The sequence below is a fragment of the Eptatretus burgeri genome, chromosome 5 (assembly GCF_056783735.1).
Source record: "Eptatretus burgeri isolate ZD-2024b chromosome 5, Ebu_testis_v1, whole genome shotgun sequence".
Lineage (NCBI taxonomy): Eukaryota > Metazoa > Chordata > Myxini > Myxiniformes > Myxinidae > Eptatretus > Eptatretus burgeri.
The window spans coordinates 53,605,287-53,626,528 of record NC_140965.1 but is presented as its reverse complement, the minus strand read 5'-3'; the positions used below and the strand labels follow the sequence as shown (position 1 = coordinate 53,626,528).

Here is a 21,242-nt window from a genome sequence, read left to right as displayed (position 1 = left end):
GAAATGAAATCGGAAACAATTACTCTTTACCCAATGAAATCGTGGGATTTTGGATCAGAATTTCAGTCACCAATAGGAAACCCGCCTCTGCTGCCTTGGCTCCTTAAGTTCCGTGCTCCATCCTAAGATTGTCACAGATTTCCATTCGCTTCTTTCCATGACTGCCATGGCTCAAAAAACTCCCAACAAAAATTGACGCTGGATGAGAAAGTCAAGATCATACAGAATGACAAAATCAAGTCTCAGCGTAACCTCACAGTTGAGTACGGTGTCAGCAAGTCACAGGTTCAGCGCATCTTGAAGAGAAAAGCCGAAATAATGACAGCATACAAAGAAAACGCTCCAATCAGAAATAAACGCTTCATAGTTCAAGAAAATCAGAAGATCGACAAAATGACGTGGTCGTGGTTCAGTCACGTTCGAGCATTGAATTGTGCTTTCAGCGGTCCGATGATAAAAGAGCATGCCATGGAGTTCGCACGGTCACTTGAAGTTCCCGAGGTAGATTTCATGGCATCCAACAGTTGGCTTTCCCGATTCAAAGCGCGCCACAACATTAACTCTGCTAAAATTCCTGGGGAATCGGCCTCTGTTCCTCAAGAAGCAGTTGACAACTGGACCAAGCACGTACCGACGATAATCGCACGATATGACCCCAAAGACATCTTCAATCTTGACGAGAGTGGGATCTTGACGATGACGACATCTTGACGATGCCAGACAGAACGCTCAGTGTTAAAGGGACGGAGTGTAAAGGCGGGAAGAAATCGAAGGAACGTTTGACTGCTGCTTTCCTCGGCAACATGGTTGGTGAATTCCAGAAAACGCTTATCATCGGGAAATCTGCCACGCCTCGTTGTTTCCGCAATCTCGACAAGCATTGTCTCCCAGTCATCTGGAGATCAAACAGGAAGGCCTGGATGACGTCAGGTCTCTTCAAGGAGTGGATGCAACTGTTCAACAAGAAAATGCAACGGCAGCAAAGAAATGTCATCGTCTTCCTGGACAATGCAACGTGCCAGCCCGACCTCGAGCTCTCGAATGTGGAGTTTATGTTCTTTCCCCCAAACTCGACTTCGCGTCTCCAACCTCTCGATCAAGGGATCATTCGCGCGATTAAAGCAACCTATAGAAAACAACTCGTATGGACTGTCCTCGCTAAAATCGACCGCTGTCAGCCAGGCAACACTGACGCCGTGAACGATTTAAAAAAGTGTGTCACTGTCTACGATGCCTGCACGTGGATTGCACAGGCCACATCACAAGTCAGAGAATCCACCGTGAAGTCTTGTTTCATTCAGTGTGGTTTCGGCGACGACGCTGTTGAGAGCGACGACGCGGTTGAGGGCAACGACGAAGACGATATCCCACTCGCCGATATGCTAAAAAGAATGCAAGAAAATTACGGTTTGACGAGGGACATGGTTGATGACTACATTAACTGTGACGCAGATGTTCTCACGAAATGTGAGAACAATGAAATGAATCAAATCCATGACGACGGGGTGGCTGAGTTTATCACTGACAACGGTGACGCTGATAACGACATTGACGACGACGACGTGCAGGAGCCAACGATTACCACGCGAGAAGTAATGGACTGTATGGCGAAAACAAGGCAGTATCTTCTGTCCAAGAATCTCAGACATTTACTGGACACAGTCGACAATCTACAGAACGGTATTGCTGAATCTGCCGCGTCATCCGTGAGGCAGCGCACCCTGGACTCTTTTTTTCAACGTTGCACAACAATAATGAAAATTACTGTTTCTGTGAATAATCCAAAAGACTTTCTGTGAATCATCAAAATTACTGTTTCTGTCTGTTTCTGTGACTAAAGTACAGTAGGTGAATGTGAAATGTGATGTGAAATCCTGTACAAACAGTTGTTCCACTTAAGTGATTCAATTTAGGAATTAAATGTATTAAAGAAGTTGTACATCTTTACCTGAAGACCTACCCAAATGGTGAAACCGGCTAAGGGGACCACCCCTCAAGTGGACCACTTTTGGCCAAATCCCTTGGTTTGGTCCGAATGAGGGTTTCCACTGTATATTGTTTGTTTGGATCCAGGGCCACAAGATAAAATATTTTTGATTTTTGCATGGATTGGTAAAAGTTGAACCGTCCACTTGTGTGTGTATGTATGTATATGTATGTGTGTTATATCCACTGCCGATGCAAGAATCTACTAAAAGTAAATGGTATGAACCAGTCAACTCTCAAGGATATTTCTCGTCCTTTATGTTTATATTTCCATGAATCCTATTTGCATTCAGAAACAGAATTATGGTTAACCATATTGAAATTGCCACTCTTTCATCGAAATGCTGAAAATTAAGTTTAAAAGATGATTTAAATCACAGGTTTCATGCAAGCAATGACTGGTTAAAAGTATCCGTCGAGCCGAACCGACGGACTGTAAACACACCCGCCAGCGCATGTGCAAAAGGTCTCATTTAGCATTCATATGTCATTTCTGAAGTCACGTATTGTTTTGCTCATTTGTTTATGATATTTGGTGTCCATCTTCTACTCTGAGGTATTTCTATGATGCTTCATTGTCCTGTATTGTTGTATTTGGACCGATTTTATGTTGTCCGTCTTTGTTGGTTTACCTTGTATGAATGTACTTGCGGCACACTTATTCAGCCAACATTCCAACTGAATGTCGGCGGAGTACCGTTTCACTAATTTCAGTTGTTCTGCCAATTTTTCGTCATTAGTTGGGAAGAGCATTAAATCATCCATGTGCAGGAGGTGTGTCACCTTTCCTGTTTCTATGGACAACTTCTACTGGATATTTGGGCGCATCTGGGTCCTTGCTCATTAATGAGGTTACTCAGTGGGTCCGGAGAAAGGCAAAACATGGGCGAGGAAAGGCTGTCTCCCTGGAAGGTCCCACGTCATGTATTCACTCCTGGTATTTCGATCTTTCCTTCCGAGTGCTGAAATATTCCAGTGATCCATTGCTTTCCCAATCAGCTTGATTATTTGGGGAATGTTCAATAGTTTGGAAATTGTTCTGCAGTACGACTTGAACTTCAGCTTCAGTTTTTGGGTCATTGTAAATTGTAAGTCATTCAGCATACCCCCTTCCACCATCCTCACATTCAGTACCACGTAGAATAAAAACACTTGTTAGCTAGCAAACTGGCTGGCTTCACTAAGGGCACACCCCCATCAGGCTGATTGATAAGCATTGTCCCACCCCACCCCGCCCCTCTTGGCCCTCCATTGCCCTATACATAGGTGTGCAGCTATGCCTACTGTGTGGAATCCTTTAAGTTTGGAAAATTTCAAGTAGTCATTGGCATTCCCACTGTAGAATGCAGTAGATTTGTGTTTATTCCAAGTACTGAGCTTAAACCAATTTTGAGTTAGGCTGTCTGAACATAAGAAGAAGAAGAAGAAGAAGGAAGAAGAAGGAGAATAACAAATCGGCTGTTTTGGGTCTGTCAGTTTTGTAGCTCAGCGACATGGCGGAAGAGCTTCATTGAGTGGTATTGGATGTGAAATCCTCCAGAGATGACCAGTAGGTGCTTTATAGGTTAATAAAGATTGTAACTTGGTCGATGTTTTTTTGAGGATTTGTGTTGTCTGAAACATATGGAGTATCCGTGCCATTTCAACATCGGGAGTCCGACCGACTTCCTGATATTTGCATCAACATCAACCTGATATTTGACTTCCTGATATGCTAGGTTTGCAGCAATGGCAGGTTTCTCTCAGGGGTCTCTGTCGACTTTCTCAAAGCTAAGTTTCCAGTCGTCATCTGTCCCGTTTTAACTGTTTATTTTCTGACCTACATGTTTCTGTGTGTTCCTAGTTCGGTTTTGTTTCGAAAAATCATGCTATTTTGTGAGTTTTCGTCGACCTTGTCTTACCGGGTTCCTTGAGGCCTTCACATCCGTCCCCTCCAGGTGTACGATCGTTTTTCTTTGTATTCTCTCCCTATTACCTTCAATTCCTATTTTCCCCACTTTCCCAACCCCATCCCTCCCAACTAAACATTCTGTTTCTTGTCTTAAATTCAAAATAAAAACAAACAAAAAAACTCCTTTCTGCTTGCATACCCATGAGTCCTGATCCTCCTTATTCTTCTTCTTCCTCCTTATTCCTCTTCTTCTTCTTCCTCCTTCTTATTCCTCTTCTTCTTCTTCCTCCTTCTGCCGTCACACCATCTTTATTCTACTTGAGCTGACCCACTCGTCATTACCTTCACAATTTCTTCCGACAACCTTACATTTCCGAATCTTACCTATCCTTCAAAATGACATCAAAAAATAATAATCTTTCTTGTATCCTTTCTATCTATACACCTCCTGAAACCACGTGTCTCTCGACTCTTCCTGATACTTTTCATCGATCCATCAGCTTCACTCTGCGTTTACCTTTGCAAATTCACTATACACCTCCAAGATTTTACTTCAACCTTTCCTTTTCTGAATGTTACGCAATCCTTACTTAAAATAAATAAATTCACTTTTGACTATACACCTCCCATAGCCATGTGCTTCTCCCGTAACCACATGATGTTTCTACCCCCTGCGTTTACCGATCCAAATTCACCATTCACCTCACAAATTTTTCTACAACATTTCCATTACCAAATCTTATAAAAATTCTCTCTCAATAATAATAATAAAAATAATAATAATAATAATAACGATCTCGTATAATGCTTCATCTTTCTCTTTCACACGTGTGGAACTCATTATTGCATCATAATGCACTACTCTTTTATTTTTCTGTTTCAACAGACTGCTCTTAATTCGAACTTTCATTCATACCTTGCTGAAAAAATCCAACTGTTACTACATTTCTTCTCCTCATTCTCTTAATTCGCCATTATTGCATCCATCAAGAAATGTCTTCAATCGCATCTCTGACCGAAGAATTCTAAAAACCCCAGTTTGCTTTGAGTGTTCACTTTCCATCAACCATTGTTTTTTTTTCAAACTTCAGTGCCAACTCACCCCTCTCACCCCTCCCTCTCAAAGCAAACATCACACTCTTCTCCCGGCAAGCTTCCCCCTCACTTTTCTCCCTCAACTCTCCCCATTCACCCTTTTCCCACCTCACTCACCCTTCTCAAAGTTGCCCCCCACCCTCACATCCACAAATCTGCCTCCTTCCCCTGCCCTCTCACCTCCAGCTCATCACTCCACCTCCTCAAATCCTCAACTGCCTCCTGCCCCCCCTACCCCAGCACCACAGAGCCTTTTCTCCTCCTCATCCAACCCCTCCCCTAGCTATTGTGCTAATCCCCCACACTCTTTCAACAGCTCTCCTTACCTCCCCCCCTCCTTTGTCCCACCCTCCCCCTCCCCTCCCATCCCCTGCACCCAAAGGCTCCTCCCTCCCTCTTCATTAACAGAGTGGAACTCAAATATCCAGGGCCTTCGCTCAAACCTTACAGATCTTTACATGCAGGTTGCCATTGACAAACCAGACATAATCTGCTGAACAGAAATCTTCCTCCCTCAAGACGTCTCTGACTCCCAAGTATCTCTCCCTGGTTACTCCCTCCTCCGGTATAACAGACCTGAGCCTCATCCTGGTGGAGCAGTTGCTCTATTCATCAAAGACTCTATTCCTGACTCTCCGTGCACTGCCCTCACTCCCCCACACCCTCAGGAATACTTCTGGCTATGGCTTCCCCTCCACTCCCACCTCATGTTTATATGTGTACTGTACTGTCCACCAAACGGTGATGACTCCATTTACACCTCACTGTCCGAAAACATGGACAAACTTATATCTTCTCATCCGAACTCTCTCTTCCTCATATGTGGTGACTTCAATTGTCATCATGGCAGTTGGCTGGGTGTGGGTACCACTCTCGCCTGTCATGGCACTTCAGTAAAACCTTTCTGCGACTCATTGGGACTGACTCAATCGGTCAATTTCCCAACCCGGATCTCAATCATTGGTACTCTATCTCTTCTCGATCCGATTTTGACAAATTTCCCTGAAAAAATTCCCTGAAAGTATTTGACTGGCAGGGTCTCCAATCAGCCATCAAACTTCTGGATTGTCTCACATCACTACTTTCTCCAACATCAACTCATCCTGGGAATTCTTTCATGGAAACTTGCTGTCCCTCATGCACAGGTTTATCCCCTCTCGTCTTCAGTTGTCCTACCCTTCCTCCCGCCCATGGTTCACTGAAGCTCGTGACAAGGCAGTTGTCCTGAAACAACTTGCCTTTGCCTCATGGAAAGCAAGCCCTACTGAGGGTAATCTCAGTTCCTTCCATAATGCTCGGAACAAGTGTGTATCTACCCTCAGGAGAGCCAGAAAACAACATCTTTCTAATCTCAAGTCTGAACTCTCAAACCTCATTCCCTCCTCCAAATCCTGGTGGCATCGAATCAAATCTGTTTCTGGTGTATGTTACCCCTCCATCCCCTCCCTTACCTGAAATGGCCGCACTGCTGATGCCGCACGAGAAAAGGCTGAATGCCTCAACTCAGTGTTTCCATCGAAATCTTGTGTCCAAATGCCATCGCTTTCTGTACCCACCTTACCCAGTCGCACCAACTGTCCCTGGACTCTGGTTCTTTTTCTCCTGACAAGGTGGAGAGCTTGCTGTCAAACCTCGACTCAGATTCTGCAACCGGTTCAGATGGCATCAGCCCATGTGTCCAAAAACCTGCTCCTCTGCTCTTGCTCACCCTCTCTCTGTTCTAATCATACTCTCCTTTGCTCAAGGTCATCTGGCATCTGCTTGGAAATCAGCAAACATTACTGCCCTGCATAAAAGGTGCAAAAACAGATCCCTGCAACGGCAGACCAATCAGACTTCTCCCTATCATCAGCAAGGTTATGGAATCCATTATCGCTTCAAACATTAAATCCTTCCTCTTCTCCAATGGCTTGATTTCTGATCATCAATTTGGTTTCAGACCAGGTCACTCTACCCTGGATATGCTGCTTCTGCTCTCCCAACAATGGATAGAGGTAATCAATGCCAGACATATCGCGTGCTTTTGACACAGTCTGGCACCCTGCCCTGCTCACCAAACTCTCTTCCTATGGTATCCAAGGCCATCTCCACAAATGGCTCGCAGACATCCTCTCCTGTCGCAGTCAACGTGTGGTCCTAAATGGAGTTCTTTCATCCCCTCTTCCTGTCCAGGCTGGAGTTCCTCAAAGCAACGTTCTGGGCCCTGTTCTTTTTCTGGTTTTCTTCAATGATCTCACCAACTTTCTGAAAAATCCTCTTTATCTCTTTGCTGATGACTCCACCCTCTGCCGTACCATCTGTCATCCCTCAGACCGACAAGCAGCAACTTCTTCGCTCACTGCAGATCTGGATAAAATCACAAACTGGTGCAACATGTGGAACATGTCTTTCAGTCCGGACAAACCTCACACTCTCACTTTGTCTCTCCGAAAGGACCATTTAGAACCCCCCCCTGCCCCCAATCTACTTTCTCAACAATCCTCTGGAAGAGGTCCTTTATTTCAAGCTTCTGGGTCTCACTATCTGCCATGATCTTTCCTGGGAAAGCCACATTTCCAACCCGGCCTCCAAAGCTAGTCACCGACTGGGCATCCTCCGTTGTGCAAAGTCCTTCCTCGGCCCACCTGAGCTCCTAACCACATACAAAGCTTTCGCCCGCAGCCTGATGGAGGATTTCTCTCCCCTCCAGGCTGGTGCTCCTGCTTACCACCTTTTTCGGTTTCACGCTGTGGAAACCAAGGCATTTCGGATCATTGGCATCTCCCGCGATGAGGCTGAGTCTTTGGGCCTCTCACTCTCTCACCGCAGGCAGGTTGGTGATCTTTCTGTCTTCTATCGCCTCCTCTCCGGTCTCCCCCCCCCCACCACCCTGCTCTGTCTGTGATTTGTCCCCACCATATTTCCACAGGACGCTCAAAGTCCGCCTTCAACCCCTTTCTGGTAAAACCCACAAAATCACGAATTATTGCTCACCTTCACTCTTTCATTCCTCTTTTTTCTTGCCTTTGGAATAAACCCACTCACTCTGTTCGATCCCATTCTTACCTCCAGATCTTCAAAACGGCTGTTCACCACCACCTCTTATCATCCCCCATCCAAATCCTCTATTTTTTCTACCCCCGTTAATCCACCCCAAACCCACCTCCTTCAAATTCCCTGCTTTCCTTCCTGAAAGTCCCTGTAATGTCCTTCTTGTATACCCTGTGATCCCTGCCCCCATCCCTCTCCCTTCCACAGATCTCCTAATGTCTTTGTTCCCCACTGTTTTGTCCTTTCCACTTCCATCCCTCTTGTCTCATGCCCCCCCCCCCCTTGCTGTGCATTGTGTGTTAGGTCTCATACGAGCCTCGACAAGATATACAGAATTTTTTTTAACACTCCATCGCTGCTGTTTGCCAAGGCTTACCCGGCCTCCATATTGCAACATGGGTGGAGTAAGCACTCTTCCTGTCACATCCGCCATTTCATCCTTAACACCGATGGTGAACTCGCGGACGTATGGGTCTGCATTGAAGTTGGCACTCTTCATCTGCAGCAGATAAAATCATGGTTATTCATACACTCATTGCTTGCATTACCAACAGTGAAGAGGTATTTACAATCTGTAACAAACAAAATACAATTACTGTACGATGTAAACCAAGAGAATGGGCATTTTGATGTACCATACTTGGTGAGCGTTGGTGCTGCCAAATCAATTTATTGGCAGGAATTACTAAATTTTGACTGCATATGGCAGCGCTGTCAGAAATTAGTAAATGGCTGTGAAAGCACTAAATAAGGCAGGAAGAAGTTCCCATGTACTAGATTTTAAGGACACAACAACCAAAGAACTTGCACTGGTGTCTACTGGCTGAAAACTTAGTACGTTCTTGTTTCAAACATCTCATTCACTGACAAGAAAGCAACGAGTTTGCCACCTGTAGTTGAGAAGGAAGCTTACCAGGCGGCTGATCTCTTCCTGCCTGTCAGGTGCCGAACGCGCTGTCGCTTTAATCATGGTGGATGTTTGGTTGTCCGTGAGTTTTTTTATGCAACGCTGTCCAGCAACGATGTTACATACCTGTAACGAGATAATAAAAATATTACTGCATTTTCAAGGTCTACAAGTCATCTACCACACGTCGGTACAAATAGAGCATCGCGCTATATCCCAAAGGACACAATCTAAGAAATAATTAAAGTTCGACTGCTGGAAACGATTGAAATAAAAAGAAAGTATCAACAACATTACTCCACTCTTCCGCCAAAGGGTTAACGCCGCCCGGTTAACATCAGCTTTACTTTGCTTCCCACAGTGGTGAGCCTACCTATGTCAGCTGATAAACCTATTTAAAATATATAAGAATTAAACTGAGGTGTTTTTGGCAATGAGAAATGAGCTCAAGAACTAAAACTCCATTGTTACTTGGATCTAACAGGTAGAACGAACAATACAAAAGCTGCGGTACACACACTGATTTACCTCAAGAGGAAGATACGTGTGCTTCTCCTCTTGGCCAACCTGTAAGCAGGGCAGATGCGCGTATTTCAGGTGCAGCTTGTACTTGTCCCGGAAGTACTGAGCCACTGTGCACTCCACAGTCTGTCCACTATCGAGCTGGAGGGGAAATCTTTAAAGGAATGCAGAGACATAGTTAGAATTTATAGTTTATCTTTGTTTTTTTTTAACAAATCATTAAAACTAAAGCTGCTAAATAAATGCTCCAAGAGTTATTTTTCCAGGTTCCAAATTTATTATCAAGGAGTACCAAAAGGTTTGCAGTGACAATGAAAAAAACAGCATCATTTGATGAGGAGCAAAGAAATCAGATGAACAAATAAAGGTTTCTTTTGAAATATTTCAGCTCGTAAGTTAAAAATGTTGATGTCGATTGTATTGAAAGTGAATTCAGTACACAATTTCAGTTTGGAGTTCAATAGATTCTTGAGATGAATCAAAACATATAGCAACCAATTACCTCAACACCCATACATCACCGAAATAAAATGCGCTGAGGTTAAATGGTACATCACTGTTGACATAGCTTTGATTAAGGCCCTGTCACACCTTGACGATTGAGCCAGCATATGCCTGACGCATGAAAAAATTGGCTAAAACGCTGGCACACGTCGAATACGTTATGGGTAAGTTTGTATACGTTAAGAGCACGCTGGCATACGTCGTAGTATGCCGAGCTGTTAGACAAATTTTCCATGCTTGAAATTTTTCGACGTATGCCAGCGTGTGACTCACACGTTCCGCATAACGCTGGCCATAAGTTGTAGGCACGTTACGCGATCATTGACACACGTCGACACACGTTACTTGTAAGTTACTCATAAGTCGAAACACGTCAAGGTAATGGTTAGTGTCAGTGTTCCAGACTCCCTGGTTTTTTTTTATAACATAATTAATAGGCTGCCGCTCAATGATTTAAATCATAACCGCACTAGAAATCGAAGTGTCAACATCACCGTCATACCGAAGAAAAAAAAGAAAAAAAAAAACAGGGAGTCTGGAACACTGAGCTAACCATTATCTCGACGTGTTTTGACTTATGAGTAACGTACAAGTAACGTGTGTCGACGTGTGTCAACGATCGCGTAACGTGCCCACAACTTATGCCAGCGTATGCGGAACGTGTGTCATATGTCGAGTACGTCGAGAAATTTTCAACATGCTGAAAATTTCTCGACGTACTCGGCGTATGACGACGTATGCCAGCATACTACGACGTATGCCAGCGTGCTCTTAACGTATACAAAACTTACCCATAATGTATTCGACGTGTGCCAGCTTGGTTCGGTAAATTTTTCATACATCGGCATACGCTTGCTAAAACGTCAAGGTGTGACAGCGGCTTCACACTTCGACGTGCAGTGCGGTTATGATTTGAATCGTCGAGCCGCAGCCTATGAATATCGGCGATACGCTGCCGCGCGCTATGCATGTTAGACTATCGTTGGGCATAGGTTGTGAACGCCGACAACACGATCAGCATTCGTTGGTATAAGTTATCTATATGTGATTGAAACGTTCTGTGTACGTTACTAATACGTTATGCATACGTCCAACACGTTATTATACGCCCAAAACTTAAAAAAACATCAATAATTAAGCGTACGCCAGCGTTTTACATACATTTTGATACCTTGCCATACGCTGACTAAAACGTCAAGGTGTGACAGCCCCTTTACATTCATGCTTTCCCCAAACCCCCAAGAAGAGTTACCCCCGCCGCTGAAGGTGAACCCATGTCTGTTTGATTGTCTACCTGTGAACAGGATATCTCAAAAAGTTATAGACAGATTTGGACGAAATTTGGTGAACAGGTTGGGTGTGTGACAAGGACAAATTTATTTGATTTGGGTGAAGATCTTGATCTGGATATGAGAATTTTTAAAAAGTGATTCTTCACCATTGAGAGGTGGGACGAAAAATGATATACAACATGATATCTCAAGAATTGTGGACAGATGACAAAACTTGGCGGATGAGTTGTCTTGGAGACACGACCAATCCGATTGGAGTTTAGTTAAGATCCGGATGTAGATCCGGCCAATTAGTGGGATACAATACGTAAACTGTTCAGCATTTCAGAAGTATGGGCTCTCCACTAGTTTAACACCCCAACCTCCACAATTTTCACAGAAAACCGCCAACATACCCTTTTCACATCAGACCATTTGGAAAAATAAGATGTACACACATTCCCTAGTCGGAGAGCACTTACGTTTGCTGGGCTGCTGGTCTACGCGTCACATTACACACGCGATACTTTCTTTTCATTTGCCCACAGTGTGTGATCTCCACCTTCAATCCTGAAATGGGGAAGACGTAGAATTGTTGGTTTGTTAATGAAGAACAAATCTGTAATAAGAGTCAAAGGTGACCCCTAAACATTGAAGCATAAGGTAAATGTTTTAATACCACAATTTTGAAGCAAAAAACCTGCCAGTCATTATTTCATTTCATATTAAGATTTAAGATTGTGATCACATGGATCGTTGGACTGCAAAGGAAACGCATGATGTTGTGTATCAAGCCAGTATTTGTCAACTTTGTCAAACAGCATTCAAATTTCAACTCAGTATGAACTAGAAGGGCACTCGGTCGAGCGCATACCTCCGCCAGGCTGACTCGTTTACATTTTGTATCCCACCGATAGGCCGGATCTGGATTTGTACCCGAACTAAAATTTAATTGGCATGTTTTTGTCACCTAACCAACTCATCCACCAAGTTTCGTCCGAATCAGTCCACAACTTTTTGAGATACCCTGCTGTATGTGATTTTTGGCCCCATCTCTCAATGGTGAAAAATTACTTTAAAAATTCTCGGATCCAAATTGTCGCCAAAATCAAATAATTTCGTCCATGTCACATACCCAAGCTCTCCACCAAATTTCGTCCGAATCCGTCCACAACCTTTTGAGATATCTTGTTCACAAACAGACAGACAGTGGTTAAAACATAACCTCCGTCCACCTTTGGTAGTGGAGGTAATGAACCTCAGTCTGCAAATTATATATTAATCGTTTTGAGAATACATTTGAAAGTGAAGGAGCAATACAAGACACCAGAGCATGTGATAGGTCCAACACCGTCGCAACAGCAGAGGTGAATGAGAATGTCTGTGAAGCGGTGATTATAGGAGCCACGGTAGGTCTCCATGCCAACGCAACCTGCACTTTGCACGACCAGGGAATCTTCGAAAATAATACTCATAAGGGTTCATCCATCCAAGCTTCGGTTATGCCCAAGCACTTTCACAGCAATTGGCAAATAAGTGAGAGCAAGACTGTCTACTTTATCAAGGACTAGGATATGCTGATGGATTTCGGCAAAATACAGGCTGTAGTACTTCACAAACATTCTGCTCGATTCCACAACAGAAAACTGTTGTGAATTTCAGACAAGCTTTAATCAAGCTCCACACCGCCATAGCACATCAACCCGCCATTTGCCTCCTTCCTACTCTGCTTCATTCACCCTCTCTTCATTCCTTCCAAAATCAATCCATCATACAATCTCCTTTACACCAAAACACCACACTATTCGCCCTATCATTTGCCTGAGCTAATCTTTCATCTGCTTGAAAGTCAGCTCGCATCACCTTCGTCAACCATCCTTGCTGCTTGTATGTGGCGCAAACAAAAATCACTTCTGCTTCCTTGCGAACCTCAGTGCTGGATGATTTGGTTTAAATCTCCACTTAAAATGAGTGAAATGAAACATGTTGAAAATTTTTAATTATTCTCTCAGATTTCAACATCACCATAATTCATATGATCAAGTTTTTAAACTTTATTTATGCAAGAAGATGATAGTTTGTAATATGAGATACCACCAGGTGGTGCTATAAGATATACATTTACAAAGAGAGAATTGGGTCTTCCCCCCACCCTGAACCCCCTCACCCAGATATTCTAGCCTCACAGAAACCATACTTGGGGTACCCATAAGCAACATGCAAAATTTGGCTGGATTTGGTTCAATAGTTATTGGAGCATACATAAAACAAGCAAATAAGCAAATCAACAAACAAATACATGAAACAACGAGAAAGGCACTCGGTAGAGAGCATGTTCTCACCTCATATGCTCATCCTGAACAAAAATACTATCGTTAACTTAACATGCTACTATTATGGCCCACATTACCATATCATCCACACACCCTATTACATCGCATACAGTACATTGCCATTATCCATAATTTTATTGATTAGTGATTGATTATTAGGATATCTAACAACCACTTTCGACACATGAAGGCTAAATTGCATCAATGAAGTGAATATGAAATTTTTTTAAAACTATATTCCCCATGGCTAGTTGATCATGTGTCGGAAGTTTCACATTGATCTGTTAAGCGGTTCAGGAGAATAAGATTTTTTAAACCTTTTTATTTTCAATCCAATCTGGCCACCAGACCACGTGACCAATGAAGTCATTTAATTTTTAACTCACATCAGGTCGTCGGTCAGAGATGTGAAGTTTCAGATTTTTCATTTCAATTATGGCTGAAATATCACTTGACTGATGATGTCATTGTTATCATCCTACATACCCCATGGGGAGTTTATGACACATGCCAAGTTTCAATTGTTTTTGTTGAACAGTTTCGGAGAAGTTGTCCAACTTTTTTCTATAAATTCAATATGGCTACGATTGGGTAGAGTTGGTACTGATTTGGAAGCAAACAGAATCGAGGCATTCAGCCTTATCACGAGCAGAGTAAACTGTGGTAACATATTTGAAGTGAGGGAAGAGAGGGAGAAGGAGCATACTCTGGAGACAGACTTAAAAAGATTCCACAAGGTTTTGGAGGAAGGGCAAGTTTGAAAGTTCAATCAAGGTTGACAAGATGTTGTTTTCTGGCTCTCCCTGAGTGTGCACACAATTGTTGCAGGTTACGTAGAGTGATCTGATGTTGCCCCCGGGCCAGATATACCTTCCAGAAAGAGCAAGTTGTTTCAAGGCAAATGCCTCACTGCAGGATTCAGTGTACCATTGGTGGGAAGTAGGGAAGGATAACTGAAGAGTAGACGGGAAGGATTTGTACATAAGAGAAAGCAGGTTTCTGTAGAATTAGCAGACCAGTCCTGAAAAAAGATGGCTGCTGGCAATCCCTTACAATCTGCTCGAGTGAACTGCCAGGCTCTCCGGCATAGAGGCAGCTCTATGAGAATAGCCAGAGAGATGTTGACTCTCACAAACATATTGTTGTGGTTGACGAAATTCGCAAACCACCATTCAGGTCCCTTAGGTGAGATATCTCGGTAAGTATATGTGTAGTTAGGCCCAAACCCGTTGTTTAGAGGGAATAAATGTCATTCATTCGGGCTGCGACCCCTCTAGATAGCCGTTTTTCTTTTACTATCTTTATTTTGGACCAGCCGCCATTACTACCATCACAACCACCACCAACCACGTCTCAACAGCCATCACACAACAACCACCAACCGCAACGCCGCTTCACAACAACAGCCACGACCCTTGCCGTCACATCTCGCTCTCGCAACCATCGCATCACCGCCATTCCCGCGCCGCTTGTGGGCGCCGATCCTGGACTCGTGCAGGGCGCGCACCGAGCAGCGGGTGCAGAAACACCAGCCTTTCCGAAGAAATCGGATCAAAAACGACTCACGCCCACTTCTGTTCCGTCTTATCAGCGAACATGGGGCGATTTGGCCCCGCCTCCAGGTGCGTCGGAGTAATATCGCTATATGCAGATTCATGGATCAAAAAGCATTCACGCCCACTTTTCCTCTGTCCAATGGGGAGCCAGCCAGAGGTAAAGGGTCGAAGGTGAAGGAGCGAGGCCCCGGGGGCTATAAAGGGCCGCGTTCGCTCGCCAAAAAGGCAGTTGAGTTGGAAAGCAGTTGAGTTGGAAAGAAGTTGAGTTGGGAAGAGTCGGAGTCAAGTAGGAGTCAGTCAAGGAGAGTTGAGTTGGGAGGAGTTGAGTTGGGAAGAGCCAGTCAAGAGAAGAGTCGGAGAAAGCAGTTGGACGGAGCTGTGGAGAGTGGGAGAGTTGGAGAGGTTGCGGCGGCGGCGAAGGCAGTCGAGAGGGCGCTCGTGTCAGAGTCGGGGAGCTGCGGAGAGGGGAGGCCGATAACGCGACCGAGGTCGCGGTGGAGACGCTCGTCGCGGGACCCGAACCAGCGAGATATCCTCATCCCCCCGAGCATCAACAACCCCCTCCTGTTTCCCCCCGCGCTGAGATAGTGCGAGAAGGGGGCCCCGTTCCCACCCCATACCAGGCAGTCCCAGCGAGGCCCGCGGAGTCGGGGCGCCACCGCCATTTTGCGGCTCATCACCAGACGGGTAGGCTCGACGCGGTCTCGGCCCCAGGCCCGTCTGCCCCCCTCATCGTGGAGGGTGGTACCTTTTTCTTTTGCTTTGAGTATATGTGTTGTCGGCGCCGTCTGTGAAGTAAAACTGTTTAAGTGTTGCCGTGTGCTCGGTAGTCGGTGGTAGATCTGCATTGTGTTTTGCTTTTACATTTGCTTTTTGTGCATTATTGTGTGTTTCTTCTTCTTTACATTTGCTTTTGGTGTATAATTGTATATGTGTGCTATCCGTGTGCCATCGCGAAATAAATGTGCTCTATGTTGAACTGTTTCTCCCGTTTCGCTTCGTCTTTTCTCTAATTGAATCTCCATCTTACTTCACGTAAAGGGTTGGTCGTGGGCTAAAACGCCCGATAATTAATCGAACCGTCCAGGTTGACGATAACACCACTCGGTTATCCCGATAGTACGGAACGGGTCGCTTAAAGTGGCCCGTGTCCGAAGTCGACCTGCGGCGAGGTGCGATCGCCCGGTCTACCCTCCGTGTGGGTACTTAGGTAGGTCGAATTTGGCGAGCAACCCTATCCCACGCGGGGGGCCGATTGGCACGATCGTGGTGAGGCCGAAAGGCCCACCCGTGACTAGTTCCCGGCGTTAGTCCGAGAGGGTCACGACGGGATTGTCCGTCCGGTGGGCGACGTGCCGCGATTCGAGTTACGTGGCCGTTCGCACGCCGGCGGGCGCGAATCCGCAACAATATGATCAGATGAACTAATTGCAAAAAATAAGAGCAAGAGAGACATTTTCAGGGAAATTTGTCATCACAAAGTCCTGAAGTGAGGATTTGCCATTGGGAAAATCCAGGTCGGAAAGTTCACAGATTGCGTCAGGCCCATTGAGTCACAGAGGTTATTTGCCACAGTACAATGGCTGTTGAAAGAGGTACCAACTAACACTCAGCCAATTTGCATGATGACAATTGAAATCAATATACGAGAAAGAGAGAGTTGGGATGAGTGGTTAAAAGTTGGTCCATGTTGGTTGAGAGACAGATGTAGTGGAGTCAGTGTTAGGAGTACGGTAGAAAACACAAGCAAGAGGTGGGAGCAGAGGGGATGTCACAGCTCAAAATACTCTTGGGGCTTTGGAGGTGCAAGAGCAGTACCCAGGCAGCGAGAAATTTAGTTATTGATGTAAAGTACAACTCAGCTGCCAGGGTGCAGATCAGGCCTATCAAATCAGAGGAGACAATAGCCAGGGAGAGACATCAATGAGTCAGGGACTTCTTGCTGGAGGAAGGATTCTGTTAAACGGATGTACGGTTTATCAGCAGAGGCCTGGATTGAGCGATCTGTCAGATCGGAACAGTGGCCTCGGATGTTTGAGGTCAACACAGTTAAAGGACAGGGGAATAGGCAATGTTGGCAGGTGAAAGAATGTGGAGAGCAGTGGAGGAACTAGGAGTGGGTGAGTGGAAACTGAGAGGGTTTGGGGAGGGTGGGAAAGCTGGTGGTAGGGAAGCTGAGAGGGGGCAAGGTGAAGGGGAAGCTGAAAGGGAACAGGGTGAAGGGGAAACTGAGAGGGAGCAGGGTAAAGGGGAAGTTCAGAGGGGGCAGGGTGAAAGGGAAGCTGAGCGGGGGCAGGGTGAAGGGGAAGCTGAGCGGGGGCAGGGTGAAGGGGAAGCAGAAAGGGAGCAGGAGGAAGGGGAAACTGAGAGGGAGCAGGGTGAAGGGGAAGCTGAGAGGGGGCAGGGTGAAGGGGAACCTGAGAGGGGTCAGGGTGAAGGGGAAGCTGAAAGGGAGCAGGGTGAAGGGGAAACTGACAGCGAGCAGGGTGAAGGGGAAGCTCAGAGGGGGCACGGTGAAAGGGAAGCTCAGAGGGGGCAGGGTGAAGGGGAAGCTGAGCGGGGGCAGGGTGAAGGGGAAGCTGAAAGGGGACAGGATGAAGGGGAAACTGAGAGGGAGGAGGGAGAAGGGGAAGCTGAGAGGGGGCAGGGTGAAGAAGAAGCTGAGAGGGGTCAGGGTGAAGGGGAAGCTGAAAGGGAGCAGGGTGAAGGGGAAACTGAGAGGGAGCAGGGTGAAGGGGAAGCTCAGAGGGGGCAGGGTGAATGGAAAGCTGAGAGGGGGCAGGGTGAAGGGGAAGCTGAGTGGGGGCAGGGTGAAGGAGAAGCTGAGAGGGGTCAGGGTGAAGGGGAAGCTGAAAGGGAGCAGGATGAAGGGGAAACTGAGAGGGAGCAGGGTGAAGGGAAGCTGAGAGGGGGCAGGGTGAAGGGGAAGCTGAGAGGGGGCAGGGTGAAGGAGAAGCTGAGAGGGGGCAGGGTGAAGGAGAAGCTGAGAGGGGGCAGGGTGAAGGTGAAGCTGAGAGGGGGCAGGGTGAAGGTGAAGTTGAGAGGGGGCAGGGTGAAGGGGAAGCTGAGCGGGGCAGGGTGAAGGAGAAGCTGAGAGGGGTCAGGGTGAAGGGGAAGCTGAAAGGGAGCAGGATGAAGGGGAAACTGAGAGGGAGCAGGGTGAAGGGGAAGCTGAGAGGGGCAGGGTGAAGGAGAAGCTGAGAGGGGTCAGAGTGAAGGGGAAGCTGTAAGCGAGCAGGATGAAGGGGAAACTGGGAGGGAGCAGGGTGAAGGGGAAGCTGAGAGGGGGCAGGGTGAAGGGGAAGCTGAGAGGGGGCAGGGTGAAGGGGAAGCTGAGAGGGGTCAGGGTGAAGGGGAAGCTGAGTGGGGGCAGGGTGAAGGAGAAGCTGAGAGGGGTCAGAGTGAAGGGGAAGCTGAAAGGGAGCGGGAGGAAGGGGAAACTGAGAGGGAGCAGGGTGAAGGGGAAGCTGAGAGGGGGCAGGGTGAAGGGGAAGCTGAGAGGGGGCAGGGTGAAGGAGAAGCTGAGAGGGGGCAGGGTGAAGGTGAAGCTGAGAGGGGGCAGGGTGAAGGAGAAACTGAGAGGGAGCAGGGTGAAGGGGAAGCTCAGAGGGAGCAGGGTGAAGGAGAAGCTGAGAGGGGGCAGGGTGAAGGGGAAGCTGAGAGGGAGCAGGGTGAAGGAGAAGCTGAGAGGGGGCAGGGTGAAGGGGAAGCTGAGAGGGGGCAGGGTGAAGGTGAAGCTGAGCGGGGGCAGGGTGAAGGAGAAGCTGAGAGGGGGCAGGGTGAAGGGGAAGCTGAGAGGGAGCAGGGTGAAGGAGAAGCTGAGAGGGGGCAAGGTGAAGGGGAAGCTGAGAGGGAGCAGGGTGAAGGGGGAAGCTGAGAGGGAGCAGGGTGAAGGAGAAGCTGAGAGGGAGCAGGGTGAAGGAGAAGCTGAGAGGGTAGGGCAAGGCGGAAGCAGGAGGAGGGGGAATATGAAAAGCCATTGGGAGAAAGCAGGAAGGGCGTTGGAGGAGAGGTGTTGAGATGCAAGTGGAGGGATGGATTATTTTTGAGGGAGGCCATTTGAGTGGAGGGATGCATCACTACTTTTTAAGTGGAGGGATGTAATACTTTCTGAGGGAGAGCATTTGAAGTCTATAATCATCACAACTAAATAAATGTTAACCTAAGATGTGGGACAATACATGAACATCGTTTTAAATCTCTACCCTTGGAGTATTTGTACAACAGATTTTTAAAAATTTACAGCAATAAAATAAATTTACAAGGCTTCAACAATTCTGCATGACCTTGTGCATTGCATGTGCTTCCACTTTCTGACCTACATTGTTTTTTGACATCACCTTTAAATTTTGGTAAATTAATTACAACTCCAAAAACGTGGTATCCTAAACAAACAGCAAATATTGCATGAGTCTGACATGGGAAGAAAATGAGCTTCAAAGACAAACAATAACCTCTGACTTCTGTTCACCTCAAAAGAATACTCGCAATATCACATAAAGGAAAGAAAACACAAAGGTTATTGAATAATGGTAAAAGTTTAAGATATGGAGAGAGGGCAAGAAGATAACAGCAAAAGACCTTTGATCTCCTTCGTAAACTTGACTCTCTGAGAGTCACTGAGAGGTCTCGATTGCTCCTCGACACTCCGCAAGTCCAGAACTTCGCACATGAACTCGATCACTGCCTGTGCCTTGTAAAATGCCGTAGCCGACACTAGACAAGACAAGACAAGACGATGTTGTCCGGCAAGAGTAAAATTAAAATGATCAGACACTTTTCACATCTGGATGTGTAAATCCCTGCAGAGTACGTCTGCTAAATTGGATATTATATGACGAGCAAAAATCCATGGGCAATACATATCAACTAAAAGCCACAATAATGCTGTACCAGGTGGGAAAAAAAAATACATGCTAAAAGGGGGAGGGTGGTAAGAGGTTCTAGGAAGCTTGTAATGCGAGAGACAGAACGTACCATCAATGTTCAGCATCATGTTCCACATACATGGACGAACTGACTGGTGGAAGCCAAACCAGACTTCTCGTCCTCCACCAAGCGGTTGGCTATAGCCTTCAGGTGGGGTAAAGAATGAACGTCCCACAGGGGTGTACCTGTACCAAAACATGGCAAGGAATAAACAACATTAGTATGTAAGGGTCATTCTCCTACCTTGGGTAAGAAAACAAATGGACATTTTATATGAAGCAAGGTATTCTCGAATGTTGGGGGTGGGGTGTGGGGGAGAGCATGTGGTACATACCATTTCTAAAATAAACTAGAGTGAAGTCAATGGCATGCCATTGCAAATCCCCTCACTTGCTGCTTGATCAAAATTTAAAGATGGTAAAACAAAACATTCCACCAGGACCCAATATCAAATTTTGAGTTTTTTTTTTTAAATCCGTTTTGATTAAGTCGTCCCCCCCACCCCTGGGTGAAATCCAAAATCACGTTACAAATTTCATGCGTTCCCAAATGTTTATCACCGATACAAAATTTAATTTAAATGTTTTAAAATGTGCCCGTAATTGCATTTTTTTGGTATTTAACATTTTGAACCTACCCCGGAGGGGCTCTCGTACCTTCTTGCCATGTGATGATCATTACTAACAAGTTTGCTGAATTTCTGCACAACCGTTTGGGAGATACCATGATGGATGAACAGGAAGATAGAGCCGATTACAATATCTCTCCCCCCCCTTTTTTTCTTCAAAAGCGTGAGGATAAAAAAAAATGCATTACATACTATGCTATTATTTTTCCTTTAGAGTGAAATATTTTAATTGTCAAAACAGTAACCACTCTCTGCTCCCCCCCCCCCACCCCGGTGACTATTTCGAAAAACTATCCAAATGAAGGATCCGTCAAATCTACATGATGCTTCTGACAAAGTTTAAAAACTGTTTCCCATCTTCTGTTAAATGGAGTTACAAGAGTCCGAGAGTCCACAGGCTTTTAATTAGACTCTCGAGCACAACAGGTTTGACCTATCTAGAGTATAGATGATGGTCTAATGCAATGATGTGGATTCTTGCGTGCCCCGAGGTAGGCTCAAGGGGTCCTGGCACCTTGAAAAGGGGCACCGACATCAGTCAGTTCCGTGCACAAGGATATAGTTCTCACCACATGATAGATCTCGGCGTC

General features: G+C 45.9%; 1 protein-coding gene across 3 annotated transcripts in view; it reads right to left on the bottom strand.

Annotated features, from left to right (window-relative positions):
• Window positions 1-21,242, bottom strand: part of LOC147026445 (protein argonaute-2-like) — a 222,418-nt gene that overhangs the window by 42,545 nt on the left and 158,631 nt on the right. For all 3 annotated transcript variants that reach the window (XM_085881866.1, XM_085881865.1, XM_085881864.1), the window contains exons 5-10: window positions 20,073-20,209; window positions 19,677-19,811; window positions 11,689-11,776; window positions 9,438-9,585; window positions 8,916-9,035; window positions 8,379-8,501 (exon numbers count right to left, since the gene is read on the bottom strand). In XM_085881866.1, the coding sequence (XP_085737992.1) occupies window positions 8,379-8,501; window positions 8,916-9,035; window positions 9,438-9,585; window positions 11,689-11,776; window positions 19,677-19,811; window positions 20,073-20,209 (751 nt within the window). The remainder of the gene's footprint in view (window positions 1-8,378; window positions 8,502-8,915; window positions 9,036-9,437; window positions 9,586-11,688; window positions 11,777-19,676; window positions 19,812-20,072; window positions 20,210-21,242) is intronic.